This window comes from Lactuca sativa, chromosome 8 (assembly GCF_002870075.4).
Source record: "Lactuca sativa cultivar Salinas chromosome 8, Lsat_Salinas_v11, whole genome shotgun sequence".
NCBI lineage: Eukaryota > Viridiplantae > Streptophyta > Magnoliopsida > Asterales > Asteraceae > Lactuca > Lactuca sativa.
In genome coordinates this window covers 114,797,307-114,818,916 of record NC_056630.2, presented here as the reverse complement: position 1 = coordinate 114,818,916, position 21,610 = coordinate 114,797,307, and the positions used below count along the sequence as shown (strand labels likewise).

Below are 21,610 nucleotides of genomic sequence, written 5' to 3'. Positions count from 1 at the left end.
AAGGGTCGGGCCGGAAGGCAATGTTATGTGGACCGAAAGGTCCGGGCCGGAGGGCGTATGTGCGTAAGGTATATTGGGGAACTCACTAAGCTTCGTGCTTACGTTGTTTATGTTATGTCGTTTCAGGTTCTTACAGTAACGCGGGATGGCAACGGTTCGATTGTACACACCGAAGAAAGAGTTATGTTTGGAGGATCCTGGTCTTCTATTACAATGAAAAAGAAACTATGTTTTGGAAATTCGAATGTAAATAAGATTTTAAGCAAGTGTTTTAATATTAAATTGATTATTTAAATGAAAATTTTATTTTTTGAAATCTGGGCGTTACAAATTGGTATCAGAGAAGAACTCTGCAGTTAAGCGTGCTCGGGCGGGAGTAGTACCAGGATGGGTGACCCCCTGGGAAGTCCTCGTGCCGAGTGGCCCAAAGCGGACAATATTGTGATACGTGCCAGAGGGGGATGTTACAAATGGTATCAGAGCTAGGGCACGGGTCGATGTGTTCGACGGGGACGTCGAACCCTATAATGGGGGGTGAAAGTGGGTTAGATCTGATCCCACATCGGCTGGGAAGGAGAACTAAGCATTCCTTATAAGGGGTGTGGATACCTTCCCTATCACAACGCGTTTTAAAGCCGTGAGGGCAGCAGATCCCATAAGAACTCTGCAGTTAAGCGTGCTCGGGCGGGAGTAGTACCAGGATGGGTGACCCCCTGGGAAGTCCTCGTGCCGAGTGGCCCAAATTTGTAACATCCCCCTCTGGCACGTATCACAATATTGTCCGCTTTGGGCCACTCGGCACGAGGACTTCCCAGGGGGTCACCCATCCTGGTACTACTCCCGCCCGAGCACGCTTAACTGCAGAGTTCTTATGGGATCTGCTGCCCTCACGGCTTTAAAACGCGTTGTGATAGGGAAGGTATCCACACCCTTATAAGGAATGCTTAGTTCTCCTTCCCAGCCGATGTGGGATCAGATCAAACCCACTTGCCGAGTGGCCCAAAGCGGACAATATTGTGATACGTGCCAGAGGGGGATGTTACAAATGGTATCAGAGCTAGGGGCATGGGTCGATGTGTTCGACAGGGACGTCGAACCCTATAATGGGGGGTGAAAGTGGGTTTGATCTGATCCCACATCGGCTGGGAATGAGAACTAAGCATTCCTTATAAGGGTGTGGATACCTTCCCTATCACAACGCGTTTTAAAGCCGTGAGGGCAGCAGATCCCATAAGAACTCTGCAGTTAAGCGTGCTCGGGCGGGAGTAGTACCATGATGGGTGACCCCCTGGGAAGTCCTCGTGCCGAGTGGCCCAAAGCGGACAATATTGTGATACGTGCCAGAGGGGGATGTTACACAGGTTCTTAACAGAAAACAAGAAGAAATTTGTTACCTTTTGAGATTGAACTTGAGAAATTTGAAGAAAACTTAAAGAACAAAGATGAATGCTTGAGAGAGAGTTGAGAGAGAGGCGCACGGCGAGTGTGTGTGTGTGAAAATAAACTGATTCTTAGGGTTAAAACCCTAGTTACCGGTTGTAAAAGTAATTTCAAAATTATTTTTTTTCTGTAAATAATATCGACTCATCGAGTCGGGGTCAGACTCGGCGAGTCTGGTCGCGATGTCAAAATTTTCTGAAATCCATATGGACTCGTCGAGTCATGGTCAGACTCGGCGAGTCTTTTGCAAAAAAAATTCATAAAAATTTTCCATTTATCTAAAAATCATTTCACCCCACACTTAGCCCATGCATACTCTCAAGCAGACATGTCCGATGAATTGGAGAATTAACAATCTAAAAACGAAAGAAAAATTTCAAACAAAACTAAAAAGTAAAAGAAAGCAAACTCTAAATAACGGGTTGCCTCCCGCCAAACGCTTCTTTTTAAGGAGTCGTTAGCTGGACTCCTTCCCATCTACGTTTCGTCATCCTCGAGCATCGGGAATGCACGCCTAGTCGTTTGTGGTTTGTACTTGGTCTTGTAAGCGTGAATCTTCTTCTTGTAAGCCCTTTTCAATGCATCTCTTTTCTTTTTCACAACATCACCCTCAGCTGCTTGGGCTTCCCTTTTCCTCTTTTTCTTCTTTCCCCCATTCTTTTTCATCTTCTCTTGCACTTCCTTCTCTTTAAATTTAATTACTTCATATTTCGTGATGGTTCGTGCTTTAGGTTTAGTAGTGAATGGTTGATCAGCTTCCACCCTCCTCTCCTTTGTCTCTTCATCCTTTCCTGTGCTCAACCCATCTTCAAAAGGAATCGTATCAAGACATGCTACATCGGCGTATTGAACTTTCCTTCCCTTTCCTCCTTTTGCTGTTTGTTCTTCTAAAGAATCATGAATAATATCTAAATTCAAGGTATATGAAGAACTAGTAACAAACAGATCTAAGTCGGCCAAGTCTTTGTCAAATTCGACTGGACTCGTCGAGTCCATTAAGGTGACTCAGCGAGTCTGATCGGGTTCCATCAATTCTTGGGTGTTTTCTGAGTTGGCTCCTTCCAGTAGCTTTTCTAACTCTTCCAAGTCCTTGTTAACATCTACATTTTCTTCAGAGTGTATCAAAAATTTGCTTGGATCTTCTTTTAGCAAACGTGCAAGCTCTTCTTGTAATATCTCATCATCCAATTGGATAATTGAGATTTCTTCATTCTTTTCTTCATTCTTGCTTGGCTTCTGGAATAGCTTTAAACATTATAGATTCATCACCCACCCTTAATGTCAATGTAGACTCACATATATCAATTAAAGCACACGCGGTGTTCAAGAATGATCTCCCCAAAATAATTGGAATTTCGGGGTCTTCTTTCATATCAACTACCACGAAGTCTACTGGGAAAATAAAATTGTCAACTTTTATTAGGAGATCCTCACAAACACCTTGTGGATGAATTATCGTCTTGTCCGCCAAATGGATCTTCATATTCACCGGCCTTGAATCTGGTAAATTCAACTTCTTAAAGTATGACAAAGGCATCATATTGATGCTTGCCCCCGAATCAGCTAATGCTCGGGTGGAAACTTCATTACCAAATTGGCACGGGATCACAATATTTCCCGGATCACCCTTCTTTTCAGCTCACTCATCAATATTTCCGCGACTTCAGCCAAATCTTCCTAGCAGCAAAAAGGCCCTTAAGCAAGTTGAAGTACTTAGGTGTTTGTAGCATTGTTTCCACAAATGGCACATTAACTTGTAAAGCTTTAACATGCGTCATGAAGGTTCTGTATGCTTCTACTTTTCTGCAGGCATGGCTTTGATTGGGTATGGCAGAGGAGGATTATAAGGCTTCAAAGAACTGGCAGTTTTATCATTTACGTATGGACTCGTCGAGTCCATTGGAGTGACTCGGCGAGTCGGATCGGGTTTTGCTGGTTCCGATTCTTCTACCTTTTCTGCCTTCTTCTTGGAGATTCTCAGTGGTTTGTAAATGTTTCTTCACTGCTGGAGGTTATTACACTTACATTCTCCATTCTTGGATTAGGTTCGGTGTTACTTGGAAGTTGACCCGGTCTTCTATCATTCACTTGATGCGCAAGCTGCCCCAACTATTTCTCAATGTTGAGAATTGATGCTTGCTGATTCCTAAGCATGTTTCTGGTATCGTGTATGGCAGCATCGTGATCATTGTGTCTTTTTTCGGACGTGGCTATAAATCTAGTGAATAACTCTTCTAAATCGACTTTCTTTTCTATCGGTTCTTCCTTTTGGTATAGTCCCCTCTCCTTCTGCTTGTATTTCTCCTCCTTTGCCTTCTTATACTCTTCGTATGGTAGCCATTCCTTCTTGGGTTTCCGCCAATTTTCATCATATCGATCGCCACTTGAATAGAAGACTTGAGCTCTCTTATTTCCATTCTCATCCAAATCACAATCCTTTGTGAGATGGGGCTCTCTACAATTTCCGCATCCTACCCTAATAGCATGGATTGTTTGATCCATTTTTGTCATTCTTCGATCTAGACTATCAAGCTTAGCTATCACCGCCGCCATGCTATCATTTTCCACGTTCACTACCCCACGACTTACTTCGTTTCTTGGATTATGGTATTCTCTAGAGTGCTTAGAGAATTCTTCAATTAATTCTTTAATTACCGGGGGCGCCTTCTTTGTGAGCGGGCCTTGAGAATCAAGCAATTGCCTTGTGGTGACATTGACTCCATCATAGAAGATGGAGACCTCTTGTTGGCTATTAAGGTCATGGTGTGGGCAATTTCTAAGTAGGCTCTTGTATCTTTCCCAAGCTTCATAAAGAGATTCTCCGGGTTGTTGCTCGAAGTTGGCAATGGCTTTCTTTAGCTTAGCTATCTTGGAGGGCGGGCAGAAATGGTCTATGAACTCTTCTTTCATCTTGGCCCATGTGGTGACCGATCCGGGAGGAAGTGACTTTAACCAATCTTTTGCAGCTCCTTTAAATGTGACAGGAAGCATGCGAAGAAGCTGGGTCTCGTGTGGAACATTCGGGACGTTGAAGTAATCGGCCACATCATTCACTTCGTCCAAGTGCTTGTAAGCGTCTTCGTGATCATTCCCGTAAAAAGGAATCTCCTTGAGTTGGGCGAGAATATGGCCTTTTAGTTCGAAAGTCGCGGTCGCGGGAATTGCGGGTTGCACAAGTCCCGGCCCGGTGTCATCACGCATCCTTTTCTTCCATTCCCCCATGGGGACTTCATCAATGTTAGCCATTGTGATAGCTAACTCTTCTTCGGAATCGGTTTCGTGCTCGTAAGTATGCTCTTCTTCTTCCTCAGTCTCGTACTCGATATCTTCTTGAATTGGTTCTTCAACTGTCAACGAGGCATTGGATGCTCCTGATTTGCTGCTCTTCTTCTTGCTGAAAACGGATTTTAAGTTTTTGAGTGGTGAGTTCTTTGAAGATGTGGTTTCTCCAACGGCTTTTCCTTTGCTTCTTCTTAGTGCGGATTCCGGGTCTTCCAAAGGAGGGACCAGAGGTGTATCAGATCCTCGGGTCATGAAACAACTGTAAACAAACAAAACAAAAGAAACAGAACGCGTAAAAAGAACAAAAACGAAATAAAAAAAAATAAAGACTGAAACAACGATGTACTCGCCGAGTCGGCACGAGTGCACTCGGCGAGTTCAAGGCAAAAACAGAAAAGAAAATTTCTAGTTATTCTAAAAACAAATTTTTAATAAACTAATTCTACTTACTGAATTACTTTGTAAATAACTTTGTGTAAGATAAATCCCACATAAAGGATCGATTAAACTAGAATTTAATATTAATTTTAGAACTGTTCCCCGGCAACGGCGCCAAAAACTTGATGTGTGCAAACTCACTTAGTTTTAAACCTACTTTTAATTATCAAATAACACACAAAAGACAGTGAACCTATCAATTGTGGTATAGCTAAATAAGCAGGGTATCGATCACAGGGAACGTCAAATTAAATTAAAAACTAATTTTATCTAAGTTAATTAATAAGTAGGGGTGTTCTCTAGTTTTACAAGACTAGAAACTTACTAACTATTACTAATTTAAGAACTAGGAAATAAAGACTTAACTAGATTCAATAATTGGAAAGGAACTTCTGTTTAGTTCAACTTGGTTAACTCTATGGTTGATTTCAAGGTAATGGTGCAATGGATTAATTCTTTCGTTGGTTACCGATTCAAGTGATTAGATTCGTATTCACTACCCTAATCCTTAGCAAATAAACTAACTTAAACAGTGGCCAATTGTCTAATTTAATTATATTCACTAGATTAATTATTCGGGTTAAGTTAGACTTGCAATAGTTAACTAATTTATTCTTTTAATTAACTTCTTATTTGATGGTCATCTTACGAGCTTGCACATGGACTTACTCAATTTTTTTTTATTAATTCTAGTTTCATATTCATTAATCCTAGACATATAGCATAGTGATCACATAGCATATGAGGTTAATAATCAATAGATGTTCATGCTAATCAATTATCTTCCTATTAACAGAAAATTAATTATTATTCACACACAAGGTTCTTTAGCAAGCTAAAATAACAAAAATTTACCAACTTGGAATTAATCCTACCAATCAATCAAACCATATTGTCAACTTTGTATCCCCAAACAGAAGTCTAAAGGTTTTAGCTCATAATTGAAGTAAATAATAGCAAACAAACAAAGTCAAATTGCTTAACCATAATGATAAAACAAAAGAATAAATGGAATGATGAAATTTTGCCTCAATTACTCTCCGGGATTGAATTCTAGCTTCCTTCGTCGTCTTCTAGGGTTTCTCTGGCTTCTCAATCGTAGCTAAGTACTTCTGAATCATCCCAGAACTCCCCTCTATCGATCTGTGGAATTATCTTTAAATATACGAATCGACTCGTCGAGTCAAGTGGTGACTCGTCGAGTCCCTCTCACATCCCCCGTATTGTGATAACTCTGTAACAGCCCGGATCTCCAGGTATCTTTTATGCTTATATTTTTGGAGTTTTGTGAGGGGACTCGGCGAGTTGGAGCTCAAACTCGCCGAGTAGGATCGCGGTTCAGGACGCGGGTTCGCACCCGGACTCGACGAGTCCAAGGAATGGACTCGGCGAGTCCTCGCTGTTTAATGAAACCCTAAATTCCCAGACCTAAGCCCTATTTAAAGGACCTTATGGCCCTTCATTGCGGCTACCTTTATCTTCAGAGCACCAAAGCAGCTGAGGGATTCGTGTGAGTGAGATAAGAGGCTATTGTTCACCAAATTTGTGTGTTTTTGCAAGAAAGGAAGAGGAAAGTCAAGCTAGAGGAGTTGGGGAGCTTGGATCTTCTTTCATTTCATCAGAGGAGGCTTCTTGAGGTATCATTCAGAGCTTATTTCCGTATTTTTGTTGATTTGGTCAAATCTAGGGTTTCTTCATGCCTTATTTTCCTTGTATTGGAAGTGTGAGAGGTCCCATGGGGATATGGTGCTTAGATCTGGACCTTAGCAGGTCCAGAGAGTCCCTAATGTCATGCTTTATGCCCTCTCTTTTGGGTTAGAGGCTAGAGTTGCCATTTTAGAGGTTATTTCTCCAAAAAGAGCCTTGTAGGTGTGTTATGAGCACCAAGATATAGACTTTACGTGGTAAATAAGCTTAGGAGGGCCAGATCTATGAGTGGATGGTGCGGATCTGACCTCAGAAGCTAGTTTGAGTAGATGCATGGCATGGACTCGCCGAGTCTGAAGAACAGACTCGGCGAGTAGCATGAAGATTGTCCTTGACCACTCAGTGAGTGGTCCAACCGAGTTATGAGTTGACTCAGTGAGTCAGGGAGAGTTAGCGAGGGTTGACAGGTGGACTGAGTCGAGCTGGGACTCGCCGAGTTCTTCTTAGGACTCGGCGAGTTGAGTCGTGGTGGCCCCGCGATTCATGCCAGGTGGAACCCGTCGAGTCAGGGGTGTACTCGATGTGTCAAAAAGGGAATCCTAGAGAGTTGGTGAATACGTATAGACTCGCCGAGTCGCCCTAGTGCACTCGCCGAGTCCGGTCAAAGTTGACCGTTGACCGTTGACCAGAGCTGACCAATGTTGACTTGATAGGGGTAGTCAACCTTAGTGGTAAAAGTGTTAATTAGAGACATCTGATGTTATAGGAGGATTATAGCTCGGAGGATCGAGCACAAGTGATTTCCAGGATTCGCGAGTTATCAAGATACACGAGGTGAGTCTTCTCACTATACTTTACCCTGAGTAGGTAACCAGAGTTATGTGTCAGAGTATGTGTATGTTATGTGTATGCTATGTGTTGTACTGCATGATGTCTATGTGATTTATGCTGTGCATGTTATAGAGTTGGAACCGGAAGGTTCCCAGAGTTAGAACCTGAGGGTTCCCAGAGCTTGGGTGCACGGACCCATAGAGTTATAGCCTCGAGTGGCTAATATATGATTATGTGGTATTTTGGGGAAACTCACTAAGCTTTGTGCTTACAGTGTTAGTGTTGTTGTTTCAGGTACTAGCGATGACTGTGGGAAGGCGCCGGCTTGATCTGTACACACGCATGGGATTTTTGATATATATATATATATATATATATATATATATATATATATATATATATATATATGTGTGTGATCTTGGGATTTTGTATGATGTGAATTAGGATTTAAATTTATGTTTTTCTGAAAATTAAATGAGAAATGTTTTTATAATATGCGAAAAATTATTTTGAAATTTACGGTGTTACAAACTCTCTAGGATCCCGAGTCATTATCTTCTCGATTCTTCGATTAGACTCGCCGAGTAGTCGATCTGACTCGCCGAGTAGATGCCATTTTTAATGTTTTTCTTCTTTATTCCATTCTCGATCTTCTAACTGTTTCTCCCGCTTCCGAGCTTCATCTTTGGACTGAAAAACATAATTTAACACTTTTAAGTACCTTTTGTCCATAATATGCAATAATTTAGCTAATAAATGAATAAAAATGTATACTTAATATGAACTAAATATGCAAATATCAATACACAACACATTATTTCCTAAATTATCTACAACAGACACAACTTCATACACACCATCACAAGGTAATGCTTTAAAATAAAACACATTATTAAAGAAAGCATTTATTCCACCAATTTCATTATCAAAAGAAAAGGTAAAACCTTGTTTGTATAAAACATGAAAGGAAATAACATTTCTTGCCATTTCTAGCGAATAACAACATTTATTCAAATCTAAAGTAAACCCACTACTTAGCAACAAAGTATAAACTCCAATCTTGGTGACAGGTGAAACTTTCCTATTTCCCATGATCAAGTTTATCTTTCCATGCTCCACATTCTCACTTCTTCTTAGTCCCTGCAAATCAAAACAAATATGAATACCGCAGCCGGTATCAAGGACCCAAGAGTTAGAATAGAGTGAATTATTAGATAAGATAGTGTAAATACCTACATGGTTGGGTTTCACTTTCCCATCCTTCAAATCTTGTTGGTACTTTGGATAGTTCCGCTTCCAATGTGCCTTTTCATGGCAGTAGAAGCATTCAGCCTCTTTGGGATTAGAAGAAGGTGTAACGAAACCTTTCTTGTTCCGCTAGAAGAGGAGCCATCAAGGGTCTTACCCTTGGTACCCTTCGAAGGGGTCTTCCTCTTTTTACCTTTCCCTTTCCCGATTGCCAGGACAGTTGCGGAGTTTGGAGTAGGAGTAGAAGTGGTAACAACCGACTTACCTTTAAGACCTGATTCTGCGCTCTTAAGGAGTCCCTGAAGTTTGCGAAGGGTGACTTCCTCCTTGTTCATGTGGTATGTCATGCGGAATTGATCATAACATGATGGTAAGGAGTGCCAAATGATATCTATTTCTAACTCCTCTGGGAAGTTCACATTCAGCTTCATCAGACGGTCCACATACCTTTGCATTTTCTGCATGTGGCCTGTGATGGGTTCACCATCTTTCATTCGGGTTGTTATCATGGAGGATATGATTTCATATCGCGAGCACTCTGATGGTAGCGGTCCATCAAATCCTAGTGCATCTCAAAAGGATAGTAGTCCTCATAGGACTTTTGGAGCTCGGTTGTCATAGTGGCCATCATGATGCATGCCACTTTGGTAGCATCTCTTTCATGTGCCTTATATTTAGCAAACTCCTCAGGAGTAGTAGTTGGCTCGGGCACCTTGAGCTCCTTGTCGAGAACATATTCCTTGTTCTCGTATCGAGTGGCCATCCTAATGTTTCTGATCCAGTCAGTAAAGTTGGATCCATCAAAGATGACTCTCCCACAAAGGTTCATGAGAGAGAAGGAGCCAATAGGGTTTGAGCCAGGAGTAGCATTGTTGGAAGACATCTGAAAAGAAGAAAACAAGTTTAGTTTAGATATAGATAAAGTCCTTAATAAAACACCCAAATGTAATATTAAGGCTAGGATCCAATCACAATATATTATAACTCAGAAGAGGGATGCCATAATCCAAGCTATAACATATTTGAAAGGTAGGTGAATGACGATTCACCAATTTCCACCATGAAAACGAAATATAAATTATTAGGTTTTATTTAGTTTTTAGAAATTCCTAGATTCTTTTGAGATTCATTGAGCTTTTCAATAGCATTTTTCAATCTCGAGTGTGCTCTTCATGTTTTGTGACTGGGATACCAAGGATCACAAAACAAGGTGTGAAGTAACCATGCAAATTACTTGGTACCCTTAATGTTTTTCCACTTAATCGATGTGCCGGTAAACCACACGCGCTCCACCGACCTTATGAAAAAAAAACCTTAAGTCACCCTTTACCTACCTTGTTAAGTCCAAGTTAGTGTGCCGGTAAACCACACACGCTCCACCAACGACTTAATTCAAAGTGCAAAGTGTAATTTCATGGATTAGCACCTTATTCACATTTTTCCTAAAGTAACTAAGATTGGGAATTTATAAAACATTTAGTTACTTTATAATAATCATTATACTTTTAATGAGAATTTTAAGTCACTGTCCTACCCGTTCGGCTAATGACCCTCCACCGATCAAGGAAGCGGTGGGTGAGAGTAGACACCCATTAAGTTGCCATTTTATAGGCAACAACCTTATACCCCCCTTATAGATCGGCTTCGTGAAAGAGGCCTACTAACGGTAAAACGACTTGATCTTATATATATATATATATATATATATATATATATATATATATATATATATATATATATATATATATATATAATATAATATAATATAATATTATAAAGTATAAGGGTTGAATTTTAACATTTAAAATTCTAGGGGTTGGAACTAAAGTTAATTAGGTGACTTTACAAGTTCCAAAACTTGAGGGCAAGTTTTGTAACTTAACAAAACTCTTCAATTCATAACTTATGAGATTAATTGGTTCATTAAAATGAGTGACTCTTCATTTTATGTAACCTATGTGTTTCTTTAATGGACATTCAAAGATAAAAATTTTGGTAATCCATAACTTGAGGACAAATTATGGATTCCATTAAAACACATAATGATCAATAATTAAAACTAGCAAGAAGTTACACATAATTCCTATGATCATCTAAACTCATAAGAACATGAATATGAATATCAAAATTTCAAGAACACATAAAATCATGGAATTTTGATATTAGCCATTGTAAATGGATTAGAACAACCATTACACCATTTAAACAGGTTTAATAACACCAAAACAGTTTATGGTAATGTTTCTAGTCCATTTCCAGCAGCAAAAGTCGAAAAACTGCATTCTGAGGCTCCTACTCGTCGAGTGCACGAACCTACTCGACGAGTAGGCTGAATTTACACATGAACTCGGTGAGTCCCCCCATGGACTCGGTGAGTTCAGTAGGCAGACAGCAAAAAATCGACTTTTTCAACTATTTTGCATCAAGTATCAAACAAGCAAGCCTAGGCTCTAATACCACTGATGTGTTTTGAGCAATTCTAACACTCCTAAGTGTACATGTAACCCTAGAAAACCTTGGATCTATGTTTGTCTAAGATACATGCAAAATACTTTTTCCAAGGTTCATAAACCTATCTAGCATACATGGGGAACTTTATAATATAAAAGATAGCTAGAAACACATACCTTGTTGTTGTTATGATTCCTTGAAACCTTGACAGCCTAGCATCCCAAGTGTGATGCCTCAAATGCTTCACACAACACCAAATGCTTTGGAATAACTTTGAGAGAATGTGTAACACTCAAAAATCGGTCAAGCCCTCTTGTCACTATGTGTAGCCGATTTTGGTGAGTGTGATGTTCTTTATATAGTGTGTCACATCTAGGGTTACACCATGTAAACCCTAATGTGGCATGACTCTTCATTTCCATGACCCATGGGTTTGTAACTCCCATGGAGCCTCCATGTAGCATCCAATGGGTTTAACCCAACTTGATTATCCATGGAGCCTTTTAGCCCACTATATAAGTTATGGATGATTTACATAATCAACCCATATATTTAATTAGTCTCCATTTGATCACTTAACTAATTCTAGATTAATTCTTGATCAATACTAATTAAATAATACTATTAATATATTAATAAACCACAAGTGTTAATTCTCTCATTTAGTATATCCAAATGCATGATGCCATGCAACCCAAATGGACCATGCCGGGTCGGATAAAGTACATACCACAAATAGTTATGGACTTAGACACCTTATCCAACAAATACAACACTCACTACGAGGTTCGAGCTTGCCGTGAGTCTCTCATATTATGAAAGCCTCGCAACCCCAAACCTTGATGTGTGCCAACGAGGGAACATTCCTTGTCCACATTTGGTGAGGTGATTTGGTAACCATCTTAGTTGGGACTAGATTAAGGATATGAGTGGCAGTCTCTAAGGCATACCCCTAGAATGAGATAGGTAACAAAGCTCGACTCATCATGGAACGAACCATATCCAACAAGGTTCGATTGCGCCTCTTAGCTACACCATTAAGTTGCAGTGTCCTAGGTGGCGTCAATTGTGAAACAATTCCATATTTCTTAAGATAGTCATGGAACTCAATACTAAGATACTCACCACTTCGATCGGATCGAAGCATCTTTATCTTCCTGCCCAGCTGATTCTCCACTTCTTGTTTAAACTCGTTGAACTTTTCAAAGGTTTCTGACTTATGCTTGATTAAGTAGATATACCCATATCTGCTATAATCATTGGTAAAAGTCACATAGAAGCGGTTGGCATCCCTTGTGGTGGATCTGAAGGGTCCACACACATTGGTGTGTATGAGATCCAACAAACCCTTACCTGTTTGACATGTCCAAGACGACAATGCCACAAGCATGCTTTCTCCAAACCATTGAACGAATCAATATGCAATACATTATTTCTTAAGTAGTCTACAACCATCACAATTTCATATATACCATTACAAGACAATGCTTCAAAATAAAACATACCATTATAAAAAGCATTTATAGAACCAATTTCATTATTAAATGAAAATCTAAAACCTTGTTCATACAAACCATGAAAATAAATAATGTTTCTCGCCATATCTAATGAGTAGCAACAATTATTCAAATCTAATTTTAATCCACTACTAAGCAATAAAGAATAAAGTCTAATCTTGGTGACAGACACCACTTTCCTATTCTCCATGATCAGGTTCATCTTCCTGTGCTCCACATCCTTACTTCTTTTTAGAGCCTGCAAATCAGAACAAATGTGAAAACCACATCCTCAAGGACCCAAGAATTAGCATGTGATGAGTTATTAGATAGAATAGTATAAATACCTGCGAATGTGGGTTTTATCTTCCCGTCCTTGATGTCCTGCAAGTATTTGGGGCAACTTTGTTTCCAATGCCCTTTTCATGATAGTAGAAACACTATGCTTCTTTTGGATTGGAAGAGGGAGCAGTAAAACCACCTTTGGACCTACTAGAAGAGGATCCATCATGAGAATTTCCCTTGTGATTCTTTGAAGGAGATTTCCTTTTTTTCCCTTTACCTTGTCCAATTGCCAGAACAGGTGCATCAGTAGTAGGAGTAGTTACAACAGATTTTCCTTTCAAACTAATTTCAGCAATTCTGAGAAGGCCTTGAAGCTTGATTAGAGTGACTTCCTCCTTGTTCATATGATAAGTTACATGGAACTGATCATAACAATAAGGTAAAGAGTGTAGGATAATGGCGATAGCCAACTCTTTATCAAAATTGATATTCAACTTCAACAAGCGGTCCACATTTCTTTGCATCTTCTGCAAGTGGGTCGTGATGGACTCTCCATCCTTCATTTTAGTAGTTATCATGGAGGAAATGATTTCGTACCTTTCTTGTCGAGCACTTTGATGGTACTTTACCATCAAGTCTTGGTGCATCTCGAAAGGCCCAAAGTCCTCATAATATTTCTGAAGCTTAGGAGTCATAGTGGCTATCATGATGCACGACACCTTTGGTGCGTTCTTCTCAAGAGCCCTATACTCAACTATCTGTTTAGGAGTGGCAGTAGATTCATCAATCTCCTTAAGCTCTTTATCGAGGATATAATCTTTTTCCTCGTATCGAATAGCCATGCAGATGTTTCGAATCCAATCATTGAAATTCGATCTATAAAAAATGACCCTCCCACGTAAGTTTATAAGAGAGAAAGAGCCGGAAGAGTTTGAGTTTGAAGCAGTGTTTGAAGTAGACACCCAAATGAAATATTAAGGCTAGGACCCAACACAATATTTTTATAATTCGGAAGAGGGATGCCGTAATCCAATTGCAAAATATTTAAAGGTAGGTAAATGATGATTTACCAATTTTCACCATGAAAAACAAAATTGAGTATTAAGTTTTAAATGAATTGAAATTCCTAGATTCTTTTGAGATTCATTGAAATTTTCAATGGCATGTTTCAATCTTGATTATGCCCTTCAAGTTTGTGACTGGGATACCGAGGATTACAAACAAGGTGTGAATAACCATGCAAATGTACTTGGTACTCTCGATGTCATTTATCACCTAATGAATGTGCCGGTTAACCACACACACTTCATTGATCTATGATAAACATCAAGCTTCCCTTTCCCACCCTTGTTAGTCCCAAATTAGTGTGCCGGTTAACCACACACGCTCCACTAACGACTCGGTAAGGTGCAAAGTGCAATTTCATGGAATAGCACCATTTTCACATCTCCTAAAGCAACTAAGATTGGGAATTTATAAAAGTTTAGGTAATTTACAACATCATTATACTTATTAATGAGTATTAATGTCCTATTCTACTCGTTCGGCTAACGACCCTCCACCAGTCAAGGAAACGGTGGGTGAGAGTGGACACCCATTCAATCGCTATTTTATAGGCAATTTCCTTATGCCCCCTTATAGACCAGCTTCGTGAATGAGGCCTACTAGCGGTAAGACCGACTTGTCTTATATATATATATATATATATATATATATATATATATATATATATATATATATATATATATATATAAAAGTATTAATCCTTTAATAGTATAATAGTATAAGGGTTGAATTTTAAACTTTTAAAATGTTAGGGTTTAGAATTTAATGTTTCATAAATGAGACTTTTCAAATTCCAAAACTTGAGGGCAAGTTTTGAAACTCTTCAAAACCTCTTGAATTTTAGAATTGAATGTTTCGTAAATGAGACTTTTCAAATTCCATAACTTGAGGGCAAGTTATGAAACTCTTCAAAACCTTTTGGGTTCCAAAACTTGATGGCATGTTTTGTAACTCTTGAAGACCTTTTGAATTCCAAAACTTGTGGCAAGTTTTGTAACTCTTCAGAGCCATTTAGATCAAATTTAAAACAAGTAAAATAATCACATATTTTATCTCTTACTAATTTGACCTAATTCAACTCATATAGCAAGGCACTTCAAATCAAATAATACAAATAATCAACTTATTATCTTAAAATTTGATAATTATATTTTAATTGGATGAGGATCATCACTATATCAGAAAAAACGAATTTTATGATACAAAACACTTTGTGGTAATGATCCTAATCCAATTATGGCAAAAAAACCCTGAAAAACTGCAAATAGGGGATCCCACTTGTCGAGTTCATGGAATGGACTCGACGAGTTCATCACATATGATCCAACTTGTCGAGTTCCCTCATGGGACTCGAAGAGTCCAGTAGTCAGTGACCAAAAATGACATTTTTCAGCTTTAAAAATCAAACAGTTGCATCAATATAACAGAAAACACCCTAGTCTCTGATACCACTGATGGGTTTTGAGCACTATAACATCCCTATAGGGCACATACAACCCTAATGCTTTGAATCTAAGTTTTTTCTAATTATACATGCAATTTCATTTTTCCAAAGCATGAAGCCTAACTAGCATACAACTTTGATAATTGAAACATAAAAACAAGTTAGATGATTAGCTCTCTGTTGTAGCTTGTAGAACTTGGCCTTACAAGAACTTAGCACCTCAAGTGTGATGGCTCAAATGTATCACAGACACCAAGAACAATGGAGGACTATAAGAGACAACTTGGAGGCACCAAAAACCGGCTAGCTTATTCTTAGAATGCACATATGTCCGATTTTAGGGCTTAGGGGGTTACATATATAATGTAGAGTTCCAAGGGTCACTTGTAAACCCTAATCCATTCACTTAGGCTTTTGATCCAATAATTCATTTGGACTAACACTTCATGGACTCTTACATAAGCTTAGTCCATCACTAATCAATCATGGATCATTAACCCAAACTGTATGTATCACTGATTTACATAATCAACCCCTGTTAATTTAATCAGTCTCTTTTGATCACTAAATTAATTACATATTAATTCTTGATCAATACCAATTAAATAACATGATTTCTTAATTAATATATTATACTTATAATATATTAATAAATCACAAATAACCACTTTCTCAAATGTCCATCCTATCAAATTGCTTTGGCGAAGGCAACCAAAATGGACCATGCTACTATCGGTCAAGTACATACCAATTATAGTTATGAGCTTAGACACCTAATCCAACACAATCTAGGGTTAGGGTTTCAAGGGAGGGTGTTGGAGGGGTGAAATTTAAGAATGGAATGGGTTTATGGAAGTTAAATAGCTTAAATCGGGCACAAACCACGAAAATAGGGTTTGGGCACTGATCGCGTACGCCCAGTGTACTCAGGGATACCCTAGTATGCCCAATGTACTTCCTCGTATGCCCAGTGTTCGTGGCTTAACCTAAAACCGCCCTAAGTTCAAACGGTCATAACTTCTTTGTTTCAAATCAGATTTCGACGATCCTTATATCCATGGAAAGGTAATGAGAAGCTCTATAACCCTATCAACTCTCATTTTCCTTAAAACTTTCCGAACTTAAATCCAAAATTCATAAAATTGCCGAACTATAACTTTACGGTTATACCCTTGGGCTCCAAAGCACCAATCGAACTCTCAAATCACCTAATCTACATTACCCACATCCAAAGGGGTCTAAATCTCTCTTTTCCCTAAGGTCTAAAGCCTTATGATAACTGATCTTCAATTCATGGCCCAAAATTATGAAACGATTCGAAACATGGTGTTACACTTGCGGTTTTGTGGTTTAATCATTTTTAGGTACTTCCAGTTCCAAAGGGATGAGTTCGACTTGACTGCACCGCATCCCCTGATGATTTTCCACACTGATGATTGTTGCTTTACTCTAATGTTTGTGATACATTTTACTATGACTTATTTTAGGAAAACAAGGATTGATGTATGTATTTGATGTTTGAAAATGATAAAGTTTTTTTGATATTTTTGGTATGTTACAATGAATCATGTTTAATGAGTTTCCTTTTTAAAAATACATGCAGGAAATGTATAATTAAAACCTGTCTCGATATTGAATTAATAGAGGAGAAACATTTTGAATTTTAGAATGTTATCGAATTACCTTATTTAAAGGATTGACAGTTATCAGTCCAAAGGGCATGATAGAAATTTCTAATTCATGAATAGTTGTAAGGAGAGAAAAGAAGGGCAATTTCAGTAATTGAGAAAGAAAAAAGAGCAGGAAAAAAAGAATGGGGAATGTTGTGGAATAGACACGTGGCATGAATAGTACTCTTTTATTAGAATAGGGAATTATATTAAAAGCTCGAGATTCAAGACTCACTACTTATACCATCTCCAATGCATTGAACTCATATGAGTTTAATAGATTGACACATGTACATTCCACTCACTATATAACTTTACCCATTAAACTCTACACTCCATTAAACTTTATACAATTTAATGGATTGTCACATCATTTATCGTTTTTTTATTTATTGTTATTCTTTAAAAAATTAATTAGCATGAAAATAAAAATTAAAAACTAAAATTAAAATTAACATTAATTAAAATTTTAAATAAAAAATAATATATATATATATATATATATATATATATATATATATATATATATATATATGTGTATGTATGTATGTGTGTGTGTGAGAGAGAGGATAGAGAGTGTAGAGTTCAATGGGGAATGAACTTCCCATTCTATTGAATCCTAGTCATTTTCCCACAATGGGGATTTTGAGTTTAATGAGATTAAACCCTCCATTAACCCCCAATTTAAATCCCATTGGAGATGACCTTAGAGCATCCACAATGGTGAGTTCAATGAGTGAGTTAAATGAGGCGACAAGTTTAGATGTCATTCAATGAATGAAACTCTACCATTTTGAGATTTTACATTGACATTCGATGGATTTGAAGCTCAATAGTCATTGAACTCTTCAATGGAAGAAATGAAGTTTTTAATTCTTAACTATATATATTATAAATTACTTTTTCTAATATTTTATTGAACTTTGTAGAGTTCAATGCGTTGTAAGAAAAAGATGATAAAATTGTATGAATTGTAAAAAGATAATATGACAATTCATTAAACTCTATGAAATTCAATACATTATGGATGCCCTTGTTATGGATGTGTGGAAAAAAAAAGTTGTAAATCTCTTCTTTAGAAAAAAAAAAATAATAAATAAATAAATAAATAAATAAAGTAAAATAAAAAATTCTTTACTTAGGTTGTTGATATAAAGAAGAATATAAATCTCACTTTCTTCGTGGAAAATCTCACGAGTTAAATCAAAGGATTTGTAGTTTACCAAACGACTGGGTGCTGGAAATAAAATTGATGTAACGAATATTCTTGTTTTTTACCCTGCCAAGAAAAAGGTTTAATTTGTGTTGTAATCAAGAAAAGAAAGGGAAAAGAAAAAGAAAAAGAAAAAGAAAAAGGAAGAGAGAGAGAGAAAGAGAGAGCGAGAGAGAGAGAGAGAGAAAGAGACTACGCAAAGGAGAGAATCCTTTAGACATTTTTAACAGCTTTAACCTAATTAGTCAAGATATAATCAAAGATGACTGTAAAATAAAAAAAAAAATTAAGAAAAAAACTAATAGCATTTATGAAACTTAAACGTAAATAAGAGTTTCCATACTAGGTTATATCTGTAACATAATTAAATACTCATAGTTTATTATAACGACTATTACAAACCAAGAGGGAACTCTTATGTAAAAGATCGATCCCACCACCCCACTACAACGGTAGACATCTCCCATAGAAGTGATATTGCTTATGCATATAGAAACAAATATATCACAATCAGACACCCTCTCTCTCTCTCTCTCTCTCTCTCTCTCTCTCTCTCTCTCTCTCTCTCTCTCTCTCTCTCTCTCTCTCTCTCTCTCTCTCTCTCTCACACACACACACACACACACACACATTCATGCATGCACATATAGATGCACATTATGTACATACAAGCAAGGAAGGGGTCACATTTCTCTTTAAATTTTTACCTGAACACTAGCTGCAGTATGTCACAGTGTCTCCGAGAAAGCTTCGTGGCTAAGAAACTTCCACCACTGACTCTTAGGAACCCTAATTATTATAATATATACAAAAAGAGAGAGAGATGCAATATTTAAATTCATTAAAAAAATAAAAAGAAATGAAGAATGTTATGCAAATCAAAAGCCTCCTTCTACACCTCTTCATCATCTTCTCCTTTATCTTTCATTCCTTCTCTCTCTACTCTCTCTCTCTCTCTCTCTCTCTCTCTAGAGTTCTCTTGTTTCTGATTCCATGTATTTCAAAAAAACACTTGAAACTTTCTAAAAGAGAATAAAGAGAAGGAATTTAAACCATGGTTTTCTCGTCTGGTACACCCTTTCTAGATCACCACAATTGGCACCAACAGGTTTGATCTTTAAGCTTCTCTCCTTTGATATGAATTCTTTTTCCATTTCTTTTTTCTTAATTCTTCATCCAATCACAATTAAAAGGAAAAAAGCAAATACGTAAAGAAGATTTTATATACATATGTATATGCTCTTTAAATCTCTCCTTTCTTGAATATACCATCTTAATATATATATATATATATATATATATATATATATATATATATATATATATATATATATATATATATATATATATATATATATATATATCTTCTAATATAAAAGCTTTGTGTTATTGTGTTCTTGTTTCAGTTGCAACAATCAAGCCATCAACAAGGAAGTGGTGGAGGAGGAGAAAACCCTAATTTTCAGTCACCGCTGGCGCCTCCACAACATGGAGGTTCTGGTGGCGGAGAAGGATCGATTAGACCAGGATCTATGGTGGATCGAGCCAGACTAGCGAAGCTACCCATGCCTGAGCCAGGCTTGAACTGCCCTCGTTGTGATTCCACAAACACCAAATTTTGTTACTTCAACAACTACAGCCTCACGCAGCCTCGACACTTTTGCAAGACGTGCAGGCGTTATTGGACACGAGGTGGTGCTCTAAGGAATGTTCCAGTTGGTGGAGGTTGTAGGAGGAACAAAAGAAGTAACAAAAGCAGCAGAAGGTCAAAATCTCCAGGCCAAAAGGTGGCTAAATCCATGAACGGGAGTCCATCAAGCAGGTATACCACCGGACACATAGCAACAAGTAATCAGCATCCACATCCATCTTCACTTCAATTACCCTTCATGAGCTCATTTGGAGGTATTTCTGGTAATATTACATCAAATATTGATGGACTTCATCCTCAAAATGGAATGGGTAATTTCCAATTCGGATCTGAAGGTTCAAATGGAAATAATTTCAGTAACATTTTATCAATTGGAAGTGGTGAGAGTTGGAGATTGCCATTCTTGGCAGGATTTGAGGCACCTAATAATACCAACTTATTTCACTATCAAAGTGAAGGTGGAGTTGCACCACCAGCATCTTCGATGATCGAGAACCCTCATGCAGATCCTCCAGTGAAAGTCGAAGAAACCCGAGGTCTGAATTTATCAAGACAACTTCTGGGTATTTCAGAAAATGCCAATCAACAACCATGGTCAGGGAGTAATACATGGGCTGAATTTTCTGGTGTCAATACTTCTTCTACTCCTACAACACATTTCATATGATCTTTTACTTTGGAGGAATTTCTTTCATCTAAGCGTTCAACTGAGTTAACTTGGACTCCGAAATCCAAGATAAGCAAGAATGTCATGTGGTCTCACTCAAGATCGGTTACTACTGAAGAACTGAAGGACAAAAATGGTAGGTTTACTATATGCTATTCAAATTGAATGTTATGGTAAAGTAGTGTGTTGTGCTTTTAATTCAACTAATTAATGTGTTTGAGAGTTCAATTACTTGTACTTCATGTCTAATGTTTTTACTTAATTTGTGTCAAAGTGTGTGGTACTTTTTCATTGTGTTATGAACGATAATGTTTTTCGGTTAAATCTTTCTACTGAATAATCTCTTGAACTAGTTTATTATATATATATTCCCTGTTAGGTCACACAGCTACTAAATTAAATAACCACAATGGTTTCTTAGTTTTAATCCAATTTAGTATCCAATGCGAAATCAATTCCTTTAACTTATTATGCACTAAGAATAGAATGATTGTGGCCATTTACTGTTACAAATTTTGTTTTCGATGGTAAGAGTATCGAACCCATGCATGCGCTAAACTTGAGTTTGGGTACCATAGAAACATAAAGACGTATAGGAAAGTAATTAGTTACCATACTCATATACCAATTTCCTTTTTATTATTTGTTGTTTCTTAGAACTTTGTTGCAGCTGAGAAATGTTGTAAGATGGTTGCATTTAATTAAGTCTTCACAATTTATCCAAAATAGTTCGTAATCTTACTTAAAGGAGACATGGTTATTCCTTTTTTAACCAAGATTTT

General features: G+C 37.7%; 1 protein-coding gene and 1 non-coding gene across 2 annotated transcripts; both read left to right on the top strand.

Annotated features, from left to right (window-relative positions):
• Positions 1 to 4,195: 4,195 nt before the first annotated feature.
• LOC128128254 (small nucleolar RNA R71) lies at positions 4,196 to 4,302 on the top strand. Its single transcript, XR_008226114.1, has one exon. It is a non-coding gene; the product is annotated as a small nucleolar RNA R71 (small nucleolar RNA).
• Positions 4,303 to 19,134: 14,832 nt separating this feature from the next.
• On the top strand, positions 19,135 to 21,119 carry LOC111912783 (dof zinc finger protein DOF3.6). The gene is made up of 2 exons (XM_023908507.3): positions 19,135 to 19,618; positions 19,917 to 21,119. The coding sequence occupies exons 1-2, from the start codon at positions 19,565 to 19,567 to the stop codon at positions 20,826 to 20,828; spliced, it is 966 nt and encodes a 321-aa protein (XP_023764275.1). The 5' UTR covers positions 19,135 to 19,564; the 3' UTR covers positions 20,829 to 21,119.
• The last annotated feature ends 491 nt before the right edge of the window (positions 21,120 to 21,610 follow it).

What these genes read in the sequence shown, in the direction of transcription:
- LOC111912783 (XM_023908507.3), top strand. Translation starts at nt 19,565, where the DNA reads ATGGTTTTCTCGTCTGGTACACCCTTTCTAGATCACCACAATTGGCAC. An exon ending in ACCACAATTGGCACCAACAG is followed by an intron (nt 19,619 to 19,916) that starts GTTTGATCTTTA and finishes TTCTTGTTTCAG; the next exon opens with TTGCAACAATCAAGCCATCA.